The 16,775-nt window shown below is 53.7% G+C and overlaps 1 protein-coding gene across 1 annotated transcript; it reads left to right on the top strand.

The window, feature by feature from the left end:
- The first annotated feature begins 856 nt into the window (after positions 1–856).
- On the top strand, positions 857–14,860 carry EEF1A2 (eukaryotic translation elongation factor 1 alpha 2). The gene is made up of 7 exons (XM_085314189.1): positions 857–1,073; positions 4,742–4,921; positions 6,064–6,360; positions 11,340–11,490; positions 12,704–12,960; positions 13,475–13,709; positions 14,513–14,860. The coding sequence occupies exons 1-7, from the start codon at positions 930–932 to the stop codon at positions 14,638–14,640; spliced, it is 1,392 nt and encodes a 463-aa protein (XP_085170315.1). The 5' UTR covers positions 857–929; the 3' UTR covers positions 14,641–14,860.
- The last annotated feature ends 1,915 nt before the right edge of the window (positions 14,861–16,775 follow it).

Here is a 16,775-nt window from a genome sequence, read left to right as displayed (position 1 = left end):
AGGGACGTTATTGCCTGCGTCGCTGTTGGAGCAGCAAACGTTTCCTGCCCTCCTTCGCTTTGACGGGCGGATTCGTAAAATTGGATTTTATTAGATGTCAGATTAAAGCTCCTGGTTGCGCCCGGTTTGTGTAGCAGCCGCAGAGCCCTGGTAACCATGGCAGATGCCAGCGCAGCTCCCCGGATATATTGATTTTCATTTTAAGCCTCCTCCCTCTGTTTCATCCAGATCATGGAAGCAAAATACACCAACCCCCCGTCCCCCGGCAGGCTCAGCCGGCTCCGCGGAGCTCCTGCTGCTCCCCCTCGCTGGGCTGCGAGCGCGGCAGGGCTCAGCGCAGGCTATTTTTGTCCGTCCCGTTTTTGCGGGCACCATGGTACCATCAGACTCTCGAGCCGCCTGGGCGCTGCGCTGGCTGCCGCTGAGCCGCCGCGAGCCCCGGGGGACGGACACCCACGGCTCCTCCCGGGGCGAAACGCACGGAGATCCTCTGGGTCTGGAAAGACCGAGAAGGTCTCGGCAGCAGCCCCCTGCCCGCGAGGTCAGGGGAGTGCCCCGGGAGGGGTTTTGGGGTGGGGGAAGAAAGGCACCTTCGAAGCACCGATGACGTAGCTTTGGGAATGGGGGGTCTCCAGGGGGGCGGTGGCAGGGGGACACCTCACCGTGGCCAAAATCGCAGCATCTCGCCAAGCCTTGGAGGCTGGATGTGGTGGCCAGAAATAGCCCATTTCACTGCAGAAAACCCACCTGAGCCAGGGCGGGGGGGGCACGGGGAGGTGGGACGCGGAGAGCCTGGGAGCCTGGGGCGGCTGCCGCCGCGGGGACGCCTCTGATGGGTCCGGCTCTTCCTCCGCAGCCCCCCCCGAAACTGCAGCCGCGCTCCCCCTGCCCTCCCCGCCGCCGCCAGCGCCCACCCGCCGCCCGCCGCCATGGGCAAGGAGAAGACGCACATCAACATCGTGGTCATCGGGCATGTGGACTCGGGCAAATCCACCACCACCGGGCACCTCATCTACAAATGCGGCGGCATCGACAAAAGGACCATAGAGAAATTTGAGAAGGAGGCTGCCGAGGTGAGGCGTCCGTCCGTCCCGAGCGTGCCCTGCCCTCCTCCTCCTCCTCCCCGCTGGGCTCTGCAAGGCCCCGGCTGCCCCRCCACTGCCTTCCCCTGCCAGCACAACCATTCCCTTAGGAGTATTTTCCTTTYTCCAGCTCTGTCCTTCTTGCACCTTCCATTTCTTCCTTTGCTCCCCTTCATTCCCATCTCTCTTCTTTCCTCGCCTGCGCCCCGGGGCCTTCCCATCCCCTCCGGCCTGGGGGACAGAGGCCGTTTGGGCTCTTGTCACCCTGTTGTCTGGATTTTTMGCTCTGGACTAGTGGGACTCGTTGCTGCAGGCTACTAATGAGGGCAGGGGCGTAACGAGGTCTGGAAGACAGATTAGGTAACCACCTGCAGTCGGAGGGATCCTGGGAGAGCTCGGAGCCGTAGGGCTTCCGGGCATCGCACTCTCCCTAAATACTGCAGATGAGGAGGAAACCTTGGTCATCCTTCACTGCCCGCTGCAGGACTTGCTGGATTTCACCCCGAACCGCCCGATTCCAGCACCTGCTGGGAAAAAGCTACAGGAACGGCTGCACTGCCGGTTTGATCCATTTTGCAGGAAACCATGTTCCCATTTTTCTCAGGCTGGCAGTCTGCTACGTAGCTTTACTGGCAGTCTTCTTCGTAGAAAAGCTGGCGGGAAGCACGAGCATTTATGTTAAATTCTTTTGTTCAGCTTTTGTAAGGAGGGTAATTGCAAGAATACACACATTTGTCAGACCRTCACACGGTAAAACGCTCCCCAACACAAAAAATGGCAAACCGAGATTAACGAGGAAGGCAYAGTTTTGGGGACGGATGGAAAAACGTTGCGAATTAGAAGCTCTCGGAARCCAGCGATGGTAAATTCTAGAGAAGCGGATGATGAGGAGCCGTGATGTATTATTTATAGGGCGGATCTGGTCTCTTAAAGGGCGTCCTGTCGTCATCGTTCTAGGAATCTTTGATGCGTATATCCCTCGATTTTTGTGGATAAGGCCCCACATTTATGAAAAACAAACAAACAAACAAAAAAAAAAAGACAAGGTTTTCAGAGCTGCCGGTCTTGATTAGACGTTTTGCTGTCCGTCTGTCTTAGCCCTAGGGATTTGCTGAGATAAATCATCTATTTTCCTACCGCGTTGTTGGCCCCTTTTTGCAGCTCTCAGGTGACAAGCTTCTTCCCCAAGCTAAAACGATGCTTCTCCCTCATCCCTTTAAAGCCATAACTGATGTTTTTCTATATGTCCCCCCCACACACCTCTACCTCCGGATGAGATGTGGTGGCATTAGGTTTTTCTAGAGGCGATTGCAGCTATTTTAATTGGAGAGACACTTTCCCTGACTTGCCAGAATACGCAGGGACTCGAGCCTGCTATTAATAGCCTATTGACTGAGCTTGCAGACTCCATTTTCTGATGCAGGGCTGGGGAAGGGTTTTCTTCCATTAGGTGGCATTCGCAGGAAATGGAGGCCTGTGTGAACCCAAAAAGCCAACAAAAAACAGGCACTGATTTTTCAAAAAATTTTTTTTAAGAGAAGTGATAAAGGAGAAGGATTTATTTCTTTCTACCTGAGGGCAGAGGTAACAGTATCTCAGRAAAAAAAAGAGTTTTTTGGTTTGGTTTGTTTTTGTTTCTTTTTTTTATCATTATTTGTAGCCCACAAATAGGAAGCTGTCCCTCGGGTGCAGTTTGATCGAGAGAAAACAGGCAGTTTCTGGCACTGAACAGTGAAGGTATTGTGCAAAGCTAGATAATACCATGTTTTTTCAACAACAGCTCTGAGCAACTGAATATACCCAGTGAAAGGAGGGAAACTGTTTGCTAAATAAAGCATCTCGTTCGTCCTCAAGTTATGCCCGGCACCGAGTCCTGGGGCGAATTCGCACGAGCCGACCGGCTTCCCGCGCGTGCCTCCTGCAGGGGCCACGGCTGCTCCCCGCCTCGGACGCCTGCTCTGGTGCCCTGGCRGCCCCGCTCCGTGCCTCRGTTTCCCTCTCCGCAGCCAAAACGTGGGGCTGGGGACAGCCGTGTGGTTGCTCACGGAGGTCCGGTTCGAGCGCCCCTGATTATTTTCGCRTTGCACAAGATGAGCCGGTTTTTCCCGCGCACGGTAAATGAACTCGCCCTCCCGAGCCCCTTCGCTTTCCCGCGGAGAGGCAGGGAGCGCGGGGGCTGGAAGGGGTTAGCCTCYGCGCTCCCTGGGCAGAGGGGCTTTCCAAGCAGGGATCTGCCTCTGGAATTTTCCACCTCCCTTTTCCACCCTGAGGAGTGCAAGAAGGTGCGCGTTGGGGTGGTGGGGTTTCCGCCGCTCCCTCGGCATTTAGATATGAGGCTGGTATTAACCTTCTTGCTGTGCAACGTCACCAAACCATTAGCTGGCTGCAATTAGGAAACGATTCCCTCTGGTCAGGTGATTTATCATTGCCTGTTACAGATTTTATGTGCCAGCCTTTGATATTCCAGAAGAAATCGCTGTCAGAGGGAACACTGGGTGAGGGGGAGTGGGGAACGTGGTGCAGCATCTTCTCCTTGCGCATTAAAGCGTGCTAAGTCATTGGCAAATGACCTATTTCTGTAGCTAAATTCCGTTATCCAAGCTAAAAACTTGCAGTTCAGTCCAAGATGTGATGCTCAAGCAGGTTAACCCCCTTCCCGAACTGTCAGGCAGCCCTGGGGCCAGGCACGGCCTCGAAGGGGTGGTTTGGTTCTCCCCTCCTGCCTCATTTCATTTTCACCTTCAGGAGCTTGTTTGCAGACTGGGTTCTCAGGCCTTCGGTTGCGGGGTGAAAGTCAGGTTCTCTCCTTGCCAGGACTTCAAGGGGCACCAACCCAAAGGAGATACTGGTTCAGGGATTACATCATGATTTTACCAAGGAGTGTGCTTTATCATGGTACTGAAATACTGTGCTTAATCTTGCTCAGCACAAGTTTATGCATCATGTTTTCTGTTAAAACACAATTTTGGCTGTGATTTTGGCCATTTGGCAACAACAGTTGGTCAGACTGTAGCTAACAGTAGCTTTTCCTGAGAATTCACACACACTGTGGCAAAAAAAAAAAAAAAAAAAATGAATCGCATTTTTTTTTAAAAATTCTGATCATAGCAACCACTTCACATTTCATTTTCTTTTAACCCATTCTCCTGTTACACTCCTGTCAGCTATGGATTCACTCACCAAGCAATGCCCTTTTCTATTAGCCAGCTGTCACAGCTTTGGCTAATAAATTGAAATGGTATCATAATTTTTCCAGAATTGTGCTGTAATTCTTTACCAGTGTGATTTCATGCCAGTAACAGCTAGCCAGAAGGCAGGGCTGGTAGTGTTTCATGGAGACTCTTGGGTCACTGAGGCAGCTCCTTGCCGTGTAATCCCAACCAAATTCATTTAAGAGCTTTTCTTCTAGGCTGTTCTTCACCCACCTGAGGAATCTGTTGAGGACAGTAATGTCTCCTCTCACCTGTATTTAGTAGTGTATAGATCATGGGTGCCACTGAATTCGGGAAGGTTGCTCTAAATATTTGCCATGGGACTCTGTTTTCATCTGAGCTTGTGACCTACCTAGCCCAAGGAAGGCAGGTTACAGGCCTTGGCCCTGGCACCAATGCTGATGCTCAGGTTTCTCATGAGGCTTTTACCTTTGTATCACCCATCAGATGGGGAAGGGTTCCTTCAAATATGCCTGGGTGCTGGACAAGCTGAAGGCTGAGCGTGAGCGTGGTATCACCATTGACATCTCGCTGTGGAAATTTGAGACCACCAAGTACTACATCACCATCATTGATGCGCCTGGCCACCGGGACTTCATCAAGAACATGATCACTGGGACATCCCAGGTGAGTAACCAGGGCTAGGAGACCAGGGGGGAGGCCAGACGCGAGAACTAGAGCAGGCTTTCCAGCAAGCCCAGTGTCACATAGATACTCTTGGAGTCCTTTCTGAAGTGGGTAGTTTAGACACCAAACAGCCATTGAGCATCTTTGAGAGGGGCCCACACAAGAGGCCACATTGCACTAGGTCCTGCCTTGCTGCAGGGGTCCCATGTCTTGTTGGTGACAGGGCATTCAGGCCCTGCACTTCCCCAGCCATCTGGGGGCTTTCTCAGGCACAAAGAGGTCGCTTCTCCATCTTCTCCCTCTCACCTGGGTGAGGTGGGGAKGAATATTCCTGGGAGGCCCTAGGAGGGATGCCTTTGTGTCAGAGTATCTCCCACATTGTTCTAGCCTCAGCCAGCTCACATATGGAAGCACCATCCCACTATCCCTTAGGTTTTATTGGCCAAATGAGATTGCAAGGGTCTTTTCATCTTCCTTTTTCTCAAGACAGCCTAATGTTGGTGATATGATGTGGTTTATGGGACAGACTCCATGGTCTACCCCTCTGCTGTAGGAGGGCTTTCCCTCATCATGTTATAGGACACGCCTGCATCTCATTGCAGCTGATAGGTGCAGGATTAGCCTTGTTACATGCTCAGAGGGGGACAATTGCAGCACTAGCAGGGGCTGAGCATTGCCTTCTGCCAAACCCAGGCAATTTCTACTGTGGCCCCTGAGAATAGAAAAATTAAATCGAGGAAAACAGTTTGTACTGCTGAAACCTGATCCAGTATGCAGGGAGACTATCTAAAAGATTCCCAAGACTYCATGGGGTTTTAGATAAAGCCCTTGCTGTACCTCCCTGAGTGGTCAGGACCAGAGGTCCTAGTTGGAGTCACATAACCTGGAGAAACCCACTCTGCTTTCCAGTCCATGTCACAAAGCCATGCACCATTGGCACGTCTGGAATAGCAGTTAGCTCAGGTGAGGACTGAGSTGGATCAGCAGGGTTATATGGGTAGCAGCTGTCAGGGACTTTGCCCAAACCATGCTTACTCCTGAGTAATGTTCATTTGGGGCTATTCAAAGCTCTTGAGGATGTCAACTGGAGCAGAGCTCTCTGGGAACAAGAGCAATTCATTAGTTATCGTCTTTCTCCTAAGGCTGACTGTGCGGTCCTGATCGTCGCTGCTGGTGTAGGTGAATTTGAAGCCGGCATCTCCAAGAATGGGCAGACTCGTGAGCATGCCCTGCTGGCTTATACTCTGGGGGTGAAACAGCTCATTGTGGGCATCAACAAGATGGATTCCACTGAGCCCCCCTACAGCGAGAAACGCTACGATGAGATCGTTAAGGAGGTCAGCGCCTACATCAAGAAGATCGGCTACAACCCAGCCACAGTTCCCTTCGTGCCCATCTCGGGCTGGCATGGAGACAACATGCTGGAACCCTCTCCCAATGTAAGTGTGTGCATTGCACTAGACTTTTTTTAATTTCCTCCCCAACTATCTTGATCCAGGCRGAAGCTGACCTTTGTGCCATGAAAATCGCAGGCACGTTTCACACACCCATTGTGCATGATGATCCATGCTGCCAATATAGATGTTTGTCACGTAGCTCTGATTGAGCTGGACAAGTATGAATGGGCGCACTGTTCATAGCCCTGATGGCTGCTGTACCATGGCCAGACACCACAGCGGCTAAACATGAACCTCTTCAGGAGAAGATCCGTATGACTTTGCTTCTGGGATGTAATTTGAAGGTTTTACATCTTCAGATCCATGGTGATGTTAGTCATCCACAGCAGTTGTCACACCCAGTAGGAACATGATGTGTATTTTYGTGCATTGTTTTTCAAGGCGATTAACACAATCTGGTTGTAGGCTTGGAATGACTCCCACTGCACAGCCTAATTCCTGTGTGTCAATCATCAGGTGCATTTTCCCCAGCAGTACCTCCTGTCAGTGTGGCAGCCATACCTCTGGTTCAGTGYTGGCATCCTACTAATTAACATGCCGTTTGCTTGGGGAGATGCAAAGTTTCTCAAAGCTGGTTATGAAAAACATGGTTTACTTGAGCATCCATTTTGGGTTGCTCCTTGTTCAACTGATTTGGAAACGACCTCTCCATGGTGCATCGTGATGAGGGCTATAGGGATGCAAAGGCAGGGGCTTCTGGGCAGGCACKTGCCATTGCTTTGCCTGACAGCCAGAGAGAAAGAAGAGCCTGAAATGGGATGAGGGTTTCTTGACAGACAGGCTGTCAATAGCTAACACTATTTTTTGGAGAATAAACTACCCCAGTTTCACCCTCCTAAAAAAGGATGGCCAGGGAAGCTCTGGTCAAAGGAATATAAGTCCTGACTCCACATCCCTGCCCTCCCACGGGTTTCTAGGTGACCTTGAGCAAGTTGCTCAGGCCAGAACCCCGAAAGATACCTGCTGAGACCAATGAGAAATCGATGCTTACGTGAGCTTCTGATGTGCACTCCATTTGTGGATTATGGGTCTTAGCTCTGTGACGGAGGAGGCAATAAGTCTGTGTATAACCTCAGAGCAGCAGCTGAGGGAAGTCAGGGATCAAGAGACTGAGTCAGGAGAGTGCAGCGCAAGGTCACAGCTCCAGGAACCATAGCTCATAGCCTTCCATAGGAGAGGCAGCTCGCAGGAGACCTGGGGCTACTTTGGAAGAGAGAATTTTTTCRGTGTTGGGGAAATTCCTGTCCCATGCAGAGTGGAGCTGGGACAAAGGTCAGCCCTGGCCATGCCAAACCRAGCAGCATAGTTTCTGGGTGCCTTCAAATCAGCCAGGCTCCAAATGTCAGCAGCTGCTGGGCTGGGAAGATGATCCTGAACAATTCTCCTATTAATAGGCTGGGTAGTGGAGACACTGAACGGGACGGATCTGGCTGGCCTCATCCATCCAGATGGACCTCAGAGCATGTTCCCAATGTGACTTGCTGCCCGTATGGAGGTAGAGGCAGAAATAACTACCCCATGCTGTGATGAGGCAGCTGTCGCCAGGGTGACTCCTGGGAGCTGCGTAAGCAGTGGCCAAGGCTGGGGCATCGGGAGGGAAGCCCACCAGGAGGGCTGGGCAGGCCACAAGGGTTCAGGGTTTTTAGGAGGGTGCAGAGAACCCCCCCCCCCCGCTGTAGGAGGGATCCCCAGGGAGAAAGTGCCACCTCCTGCCTTTACTGGGACCCTGAATGGGGACAGCTCCCTGCTTCTTTCCCTGCTTCCCTCCCTGCCTTTCCCTTCTGGGAAAGCTCATGCAGGAATCTGATGCAGATCTCTCTCCTCTCATTCTTTGCCCTAAAGAGCACTTTCCCCCCCCCCCCCACTTGCATTTTCTGGCTGGGTTTCATTAGAGCACAAGGCAGTCAAGTGACTTGTCTATCTGTCAAGGGACTTATCAGAAAGTCCTGTGGCTCTGTCAGGATTACAAGCTGTGACGTTGCTGCAACGTGCAGCAGCTTCTCTCGCCTCTGAGCACGCACGGGTTTCACCTGGTGGAAACAGGATCCAGCATGACCGAGTGTCGTGTTGGGAGGAGAACAAGAGCACAGAAAACAGAGGGTCTGAAACACAAAGGATAGGGCTGGATGCTTTCCAGCAGCTCTGAGGAACCAAAGTCTCTGGTGTCGTAGGGGCTGCATGTGCCGAGTGGGAACCGGTCTCTGGATTTTCCCACCTCAGTGAGCAATGGGCAAAGGGAATATTCCCCTTTACTGAAGGGAAGCTGAGGCGCTCGGTGGTTTGACCACATTCGCATAGGAAGTTGTACAGGAAAAGGAATTTTTGAGTCCTCATCCAGAGGCAGAAGCAGAAGGTCTCTTCAAGGGCGACGCAGAGAAACGCAACACATAGCCAATGCGCGAGAGGTGGGTGAACCTGTACACCAGGCTGCCAGGGCTGCAACCAAAAGTGCAGGGAGACTCCAGGCCGAATCCCCGTCAGGCCAGAGTGCAAGGCCAAGTGGAAGAATGACCACCAGGCTGCACGCAAATCAAAGGCTGGCTTTTGAGAGCTTTTTGGCAAATGAGGTTTTATATTAAGCCAGCTTTTTGTTGCGGCAGCTGACAGAACGAGGCTGTTGGAGGCCGGTTTTGGAGAATTTTGCTCTGTAGGATATCATGACCCAAACGGGAAYGATGTTGGGGGTAGGAGAGGGCTGTGCCCTGGGGGCTGCGGAGAGGTGTGGGGGACGGGCRGCGCGTGCGGTGCGGGTGTGCACGCGTGTGTGCATTGGGCTGCTCACGCTCAGCTCTCGCACGGGGCTTTCAGGCTGCATAAAAGCAGAGAAACGCGACCGCACTGTACAATGCGCTTGGTGTTCGTTAGGAGGTAGAGCCCGTTTGTTAATTAAGTGGGGTCTGAGCCAGCAGCAGCCCAGAGCAGGTAGTACAGGGTTAACAGTTAACTTTGGGGTTTGGGTCAGATCTTGCTTCTGTCGTGGGAGCAGTGAAATAGGAATTGCCCTTTGGGAAGCAGATACAGGAATAAATAGCGGAGGTTTTGCTCGGACAGCTCGAGGAGGCAGCACAAGCCTGTTTTTGCAGATTCTCCTCAGCCTCAGGGCATGAGGTTTTGCAGAACGGATTTTCTCCTAGGATGTGTCAAAACACTTCCATATTTGTCTCCTGGGACGTTGGGCAGATAACGAAGTTCCCAGTGTAACGGGCAGCCCTGAAAGGGAAGGGGACGGCTCGGAAAGCCGGGCGCCCCGGGAGAGCCGGCGGAGGGGGGCAGAGGGCCGGGGAGCCCCGCGGACACGCGGCGCCCTCGAAAGCAGAGCGTCCGTCCCCGGGCCGCGGGGACRCAGGCGACAGCTGCCGCTGCGGGCGGCTGCCCGGCGTTCGGGGCCGGGCGACAGCAGATTGCGAGGGAAGGTCTGAGTCATCCCGCGCATCACATGCAGCTCCGTCACCGTCTCAGCGGGTTTGTAATTTCCACCAGGCAGSGCCCCGCCACCTCGCCCCCCCCGGCAAGCCCAGGCGACCGAGCTGCCCCGCTGTCCCCTCGCTGGCCGGTCGATGAGACAGCGGCAGAGATTGCGGGGCAGAAGGCAGAGCCGTGGCACCTCCACAGGGGACAGGGGTGGGATGGGAGCTGGGGCGCGCAGCCAGTAACTTAAATCCAAGCTGGGAAATATTGTCTAAACCCTCCCATGCTGGGGATGAGGGAATCAGCTGGTGAGCAGTTACCAGGGTCTAACCTCAGTTTGCTGGATCGGGGCTGTTTTGCACCGCGGGTGACGGGGGTCTCCCGCACACCTGGCCGAAGGGTTTTATTCTGGCGAGCAATGTGTCATGGGCTTTTGGGAGTGGGAGCTGCAGTTGCGCGGGGACTCGTGCTCACTGCACCCTCGAGGCACTGATGGAAGGAGCCAGCAAGCTCCAAGCGCAGCGAAAGCTTCAGGGGGTGCAGCAGCATCCAAAGAGAGGACTACGCTTTCCTGCAGCAGTGTCCTCTACTGAACAGGTTTCCCTGTCCCTTTTTAATTTTTTCTTCCCATGCCCAATTTTCTTTTAGCCTCTAGGGTCAAGTTAGGGCAGAGGCAGAGGAGCTGAAAGCATGGATGCAAAGTGCTACCGCCCCTCATAACCCTGGTTTTCCAGCACCCAAACTAAGAAAGCAAAACCCCGGAGGGTTGTGAGAGGAGCGAGCAGTGAGAAGCATCTGTCCGCAGCTCACCTCAAAGCAACCGGTTTCCCAGGGCCGAAGGCTGGGCGCTTCGCAGCTGGGACTTGGCTGGGGGCCTTGCTGTCGCCGTGCCGGCAGCCCGGAGGCGGCTGCGCCAGAAGGCAGGAACTGTGCTGCTGGCACGGGAAGGCAGCGCTCGGATTTGCATTGGGAACAGGAGCGGCGGGTTTCCTGGAAGGACGCCGAGCGTTGCTAGGAGCTGGGGAACGGCAGCGGCAGGGTTAGGGGACGGGGCACGCGTCGCYGGGGGGCAAGGGGGGACACCGCTGCGGCCGCGCAGCCACTTAACCGCTTTCCTCCTTTGCCTTCTGTTGSAAGCGATGGAGGGATTTAACTGCTTCCCTCCTTCGCCTTCTCCTGTTAAGGGATGATTTGCACATTTCTTGGAGAAAGGGGAGAACGAGGGTGGAGATGGAGCAAGGGGATGTAGACAAGCCTGCAGAGAGGGTGGGGTTGGAGTGCTCCTCAAGCCCCCAGGTAAAGTGAGGATGGGGCTGGACTGGCTCAATTAAGRCTGAGTGAATGGGTCAGCAGCTGGTGGGGCCTTTGTGGAAATAGCTCCAGGAATGGTCCAGGAGCAAACCACCACCTCTGCAAGAGGGTGGGCCACGATCGCTCTCATGTAGCCCTCAGACTATTCTCCCTCCTGGCAGGACACCTCGGTGGCATCAGTAGGTTTGTGCAGCTGAGAAGTGGCACATTCAGTGCATCTTTTTTGTGGCTCTGTTCTCCAGATGCCATGGTTCAAAGGATGGAAGGTGGAGCGTAAGGAAGGCAACGCCAGTGGGGTATCTCTCCTGGAGGCCCTGGACACCATCCTGCCACCTACCCGCCCCACAGACAAACCTCTGCGTCTACCCCTCCAGGATGTCTACAAGATTGGAGGTGAGCAAAAGCCCTCTTGAATCCTCCCTCACCTTCACTTTAACTAGAGACTTTGTTCCATAGGAGCAAGTATCACCTATGACAGGTGATACTGGGGCAGAGGGATATTAGCTGCAGGGCAGAGACCCCATTTGGCCTTGGGTTGTCCTGGRTTGGAGAGAGATGTGCCAGAAGGTGCCTGGAGACTGGAGAGGACCAACAAGCACATGAGCGTTCTCCAGGGAACCTGTGATGCCATGMCCTGGCTGCATCCCAGAGGTTGAGGCTGGAGAGACAAGATGGGGGCCTGCCAGGAATGAAGTCTGATGGCAAAAACCTGTTGGGGCACCAGGTGGGGGCAAGGCCAGCTTAGAGGCCACCAGAGCAGCAACTGGGGACACTGCCTGTGGTAAGCCCAGGCTGGGATGAGGTGGAATATTCGTGGCCCACAGCTGGCAGCAGCTGTGCCTGTGCTGTGCCCTCCAAATGCTGGTGTCAGTCACCAGCACCTCTGTCCACTGAGCTATACTGTGACACGAGCCATGTATGGAGGGCATCAGCCTGGCCATCTCCTCTTACCCGCTGAAGTGGCGATGGGGACACTTCTGAGCTATAAATACCCAGCATGGCCACCAGCCCGCTGGCAGCTCTGTGCTGCCTCCCCGTGGGCTATAGTGAGCAGACACAAACCCTTCCCAGCCCTTTTCCTCCTCTTTCCAAGGATGTGTGCCCTGCAGAAACCAGGCAGGAGGTGAATGTCACTCTCTTGCTGTTGTGACAAGCGTTCGGCRTCTGTTGTTTGGAAAGGCAGATCACATGCTTCTGACAGGGAACAGGTCTGTGCCCCCCGCTCCTCTGGAAGGGAAGAGAGAGATCACGTCATTGGACCAGACAAGTCCCTAGAGAGAAGAGACRCTGTGGAAAGGGGGATAGCAGGGGCACAAAGGCTGATGCAAAGCAGCCGATCCAACCAAGCTCTCCAGCCTCTTCYTGTGGTTGGTTCTCTTGATGCTTCTTCACCCAACTTCTGGGCTTTCCCAAAATCTCCTAAAGACCCTGGGTGTAAAAGGTCCCCTTCGTTTAATTAGCCACCCTAGATGCAGCATGTGTTTCTTGGTTGTTGGTGAAAATTATTGGATATCTTGCCTGTACATCCAGCCAGACTCTGGCCATGCTCCCAAGCAATATGCAAGTCAATTATGGTTTGCTCTGCTCTCGTCCTGTCCGCCCCCAGGGATCGGTACGGTCCCCGTGGGCCGTGTGGAGACCGGCATCCTGCGGCCCGGCATGGTGGTCACCTTTGCGCCTGTGAACATCACCACTGAGGTGAAGTCCGTGGAGATGCACCACGAGGCCCTGAGCGAGGCTCTGCCCGGTGACAACGTTGGCTTCAATGTGAAGAACGTCTCCGTCAAAGACATCCGCCGTGGCAACGTCTGTGGCGACAGCAAGTCGGACCCGCCGCAGGAGGCAGCACAGTTCACGTCTCAGGTCGGCAGAGCAGCTGGCACAGGTGGTTTGGGGGGTGTATGGGCTGCCGGCCATGGGGTCTTCCAGCATCCCACATCACGGGGCTGAGCCGGAGGGGATAAACCCAAGAAGGCTGGCTGGTTTAGGTTTACCTGGCAGCTTTCCCAGGGTTTAAGCAGCAGGCTAGCAATCCACCRCATGTGTGCATGTAAAATCTGCTTCCTCTCTGCCAAAATGCAGCCACCTCTGGGATGAAACAGGACACAGTAACCTCCAGGAACTGAGGACATGAACCCATGTCCTTCCACTCATGCAATAAATAAATAATAGCTTGAATAAAGCTGAGGGAGGCTGCTGCCAGGAAAGATGGCTTGCTGGCTTTTCAGGGTGTCTGCCACGAGAGGGAGTTGATGCACATCACAGCACTCCTGGCAGTGCCGGWGGTGCCAGACCCTGGGACAAGTCCCTCAGATTGGTTGCCCTCTGCGGTGTCTCAGTGGCCCACAGCCTGCTCTCACGCTACTGTGTCTCCTAGGTGATCATCCTGAACCACCCTGGCCAGATCAGCGCTGGCTACTCGCCTGTCATTGACTGCCACACTGCACACATTGCCTGCAAGTTCGCTGAGCTGAAGGAGAAGATTGACCGACGCTCCGGCAAGAAGCTGGAGGACAACCCCAAGTCCCTGAAGTCCGGTGATGCGGCCATCGTGGAGATGATCCCTGGCAAGCCAATGTGTGTGGAGAGCTTCTCCCAGTACCCTCCCCTTGGTGAGTGAGTGGCTTCTTGCTGGGGAAGGTGGAACACATCAAAGTGTTTCACCATGTGGGCATAGATTTCACTGCAGACTCGCTGTGAGCATCTCCCAGACCATCCCATTAGATTGACTGGGGAGCCCAGTGCGTTCCTGCCTTCGCTGTTTCTCCACGTGCTGTGGGTCCAAAATCTGATGCATTAACTCCAAGGTCACCAAGGATCAGGCCACCTTGCTGTTGAGCTGAGTAGCTATTTTCAAAGGCAGAGCGAGGTTTTCCTCTGAGAATAGCAGGAGTTAAGTGTAGGGCCTCTCTCTCAAGGTTACTAAATTCCATAGTCGCCACGCAGTGATGTTTCTCCTGCAAACTTTCACCTTCCCTGCTTCTGTCCTAAAGCAAAATTGATTAGGAAAAAAAAGTAGGGAAACCTGCTCAGTAGAGGGCATATCTTTATACAAGAAACAACAATTCTTCCTTTGGATGATGTTACCCACCTGGAAGCTTTAGCAATGCCTGGAGCTTGCAGAGGACAGATTTGATTTAAATGTAACAAACAGTCGCTTAAACAGAGGAAAACATCAGGACTAGCTTGATGGTCAGAACAAGGGTTGATGGCTCAGAAAGCACTAATTCATGTGGAACCCTGCTCCGAGGGGAGCAGTGATGGTAGTGGCACTAGAGCTGGGCTAGCTACCCTATGCTGGAGGGATGAAAATCCCACCTTCACYCACCCAAAGGAGACCAGAGCCGAGAGGGCTCAGTCTTAGAGCGGGTAATGTGGCATCACCTCTCTCATCACCCTGCTCTCCGCCCCGCAGGTCGCTTCGCTGTGCGTGACATGCGRCAGACCGTGGCCGTGGGCGTCATCAAGAACGTGGAGAAGAAGAGTGGTGGGGCAGGCAAAGTCACCAAGTCCGCCCAGAAGGCCCAGAAGGCTGGCAAATGAATCGTAGGCTCCCCGTGCATAGCGCAGAAACCATCCCTGACACCAGGACGCTGCCACCGTCTCCCCCGGGCGCATGTGTGCACATCAGCTTGTAAGAGTTTATATGTCAACGACTGGATGCTCACCATTAAGGTCCAGTGGAAATTCTTTAAAAGGAAAAGCATGTTCCAGCGTTTGTGAGGCTTCATGTCAATTTTACCAATAAAACTGGTACAACATCCACAGTGGGAAAACAAAACAAAACAAAAACCAACAACCAACCCCAAAGGTGTGGAGCTCTGTGTGCGTGCGTGTGTGTCATTGAGAGGGGAAGGCTGCCTGGGTTTTGTGTGGTCCTGCATACAGGAGAGCTTGGTGGGGCTGGCAAGGGCATCTGGAGGCAGGAGAGCTGGAGACCCATATTTCATCACTGCAGGGCCAGGTGGGCAGCMAGGGCCCAGGCGTTCCCAAGCTCTTGCCTCTCCATGGATGCAGGTCTCCGGGCTGCTTGCCCTGGCCTAACACAGATGCTGCTCCCATGGCAGCTGGGTTCTGGTACTCTGCTCTGTTAACAACCGAGCCCTTTAATACCAATTATACAGCCCTTTAATATCAGGTTTTCCACGCAAAATAAACTTGAGTTAAACCCTAAAAATACATAATTTAAAGAGAGAAGACAGTGCCTCCCASAGCTCCCAGAAAGGCTAGCAGCATCTCTTTTATTCTCAGTAATAACCCGTAGTTCTGGGAGAAGTGGCGGGAGGATGCCTTCTCTCTGCATGGGAATATCCAACGTGGGGGAGCAGGAGTGAACTCGGGGGCAGTGGGGAGGGAGGATGACTCAGGCTCCCTGGCACATCTCTGGGCTCCTGTACACCCCCRCCATGATGCTCTGGGGCCAGGGGGACCTCTCCTCATCAAAGGTGGGTTTAGCAGTGTATTGGAACATCCTTGGGCTCGTAAATCAGTTCTCAGGAAAAGAGCTGGTGCCAGGAGCTGCAGGGCAGAGAACAGCACGTAGGGGTTCTGGGGAGGACGTGGCCATACAAGGTCCTTCCTTTAGCAACATGCCTCTGGCATGCAGCAAGCTGGATGTAGGACATGCATGTCCCTGCACGCAGTGGCCGTTTGACCAAGCCAGCCAAGGTTGGCACAGCACAGCACGGCCKCAACAGAGGAGGGCAGCTCATCTCRGGAAAGCTCGTCCTGAGCCGGGCACGTGCTACGTGGAGCAGTGCCCTGCTCCCACCTGGGGCCTTGAGTCACTGCGGAAACCRCAGGGCTGCAACCTGAGCTCTCAGTGCCTCGAGAGGGAGTTAATGCCTCTGTTTATGCCCATCTGCCATGCTACATGATGGTCTGAGAGGCTGTTTGCCCACTGACGGTTTAATCTCATGTTCCAGCCTCCTCCTCCATTTCCCATCTTCCTTGACCGACTGTCCCTGTGCCAAGCAGRGGAGATTTTGCACCATCCTGGGTTTCTCCAAACAGGAAAACATCCTCACGTGCAGGTTTCTCCTCTGTCACTGTAGCAGCAGGAGCTAGAGTTCCCGTGGGAACATCACCTCCAGCTCCAAGGCAGGGACTTGCCCTCTGGTCCTTGAGTCCCCGAACGAGGGACCAGCCTTGGCTCAGCCRGACCATGGACGCAGCGGGTGCTTTGCTTCCCTGTGCAGAGGGGCACCAGCACAAAGCCGGCCCCTTGTTTTGCTGGTCGACTCTTGCAAACGCAAGTTTGACAAAACCATGGTGATGTTGCCATAGAAACATGCCAGGGGAAGCTTAGYGAGATGCTTGGGGAGTGAGGTGCACGTGGCAGAGTAGTTAATGGTGCAGTTTCAGCAAAGGAAAAATTAAAGCCCCTAAGGGTTAATTCAAACCCGCTTACAGCTCATAGCAGGTCCTATTTATTCAGTCCAATCTCAGCACTGTTTGTCCCCCCAAGAAACCCATACAGCTGGAAAGAAGAGATGGGGACATGGAGACATCTGCAACAGCACTTCACCCCCGTTTTGGGTGGCTGGAGCTGGGCTCTACYGTAGGGGTCCAGAATAAACCAAAATGTTCTGATTCAGAACACAAAGTTCAAAGAAAAATCAAGCAATCCCCCATGTATGCCAAATTTCTCAGGATTTCAAATAAAAATCAAATGAAGC

This window comes from Rhea americana, unplaced genomic scaffold, assembly GCF_003343005.1.
Source record: "Rhea americana isolate MKP2758 unplaced genomic scaffold, rheAme1 scaffold_4, whole genome shotgun sequence".
NCBI lineage: Eukaryota > Metazoa > Chordata > Aves > Rheiformes > Rheidae > Rhea > Rhea americana.
The sequence above is the reverse complement of the archived record's forward strand: the minus strand, read 5'-3'. Positions and strand labels throughout refer to the sequence as shown.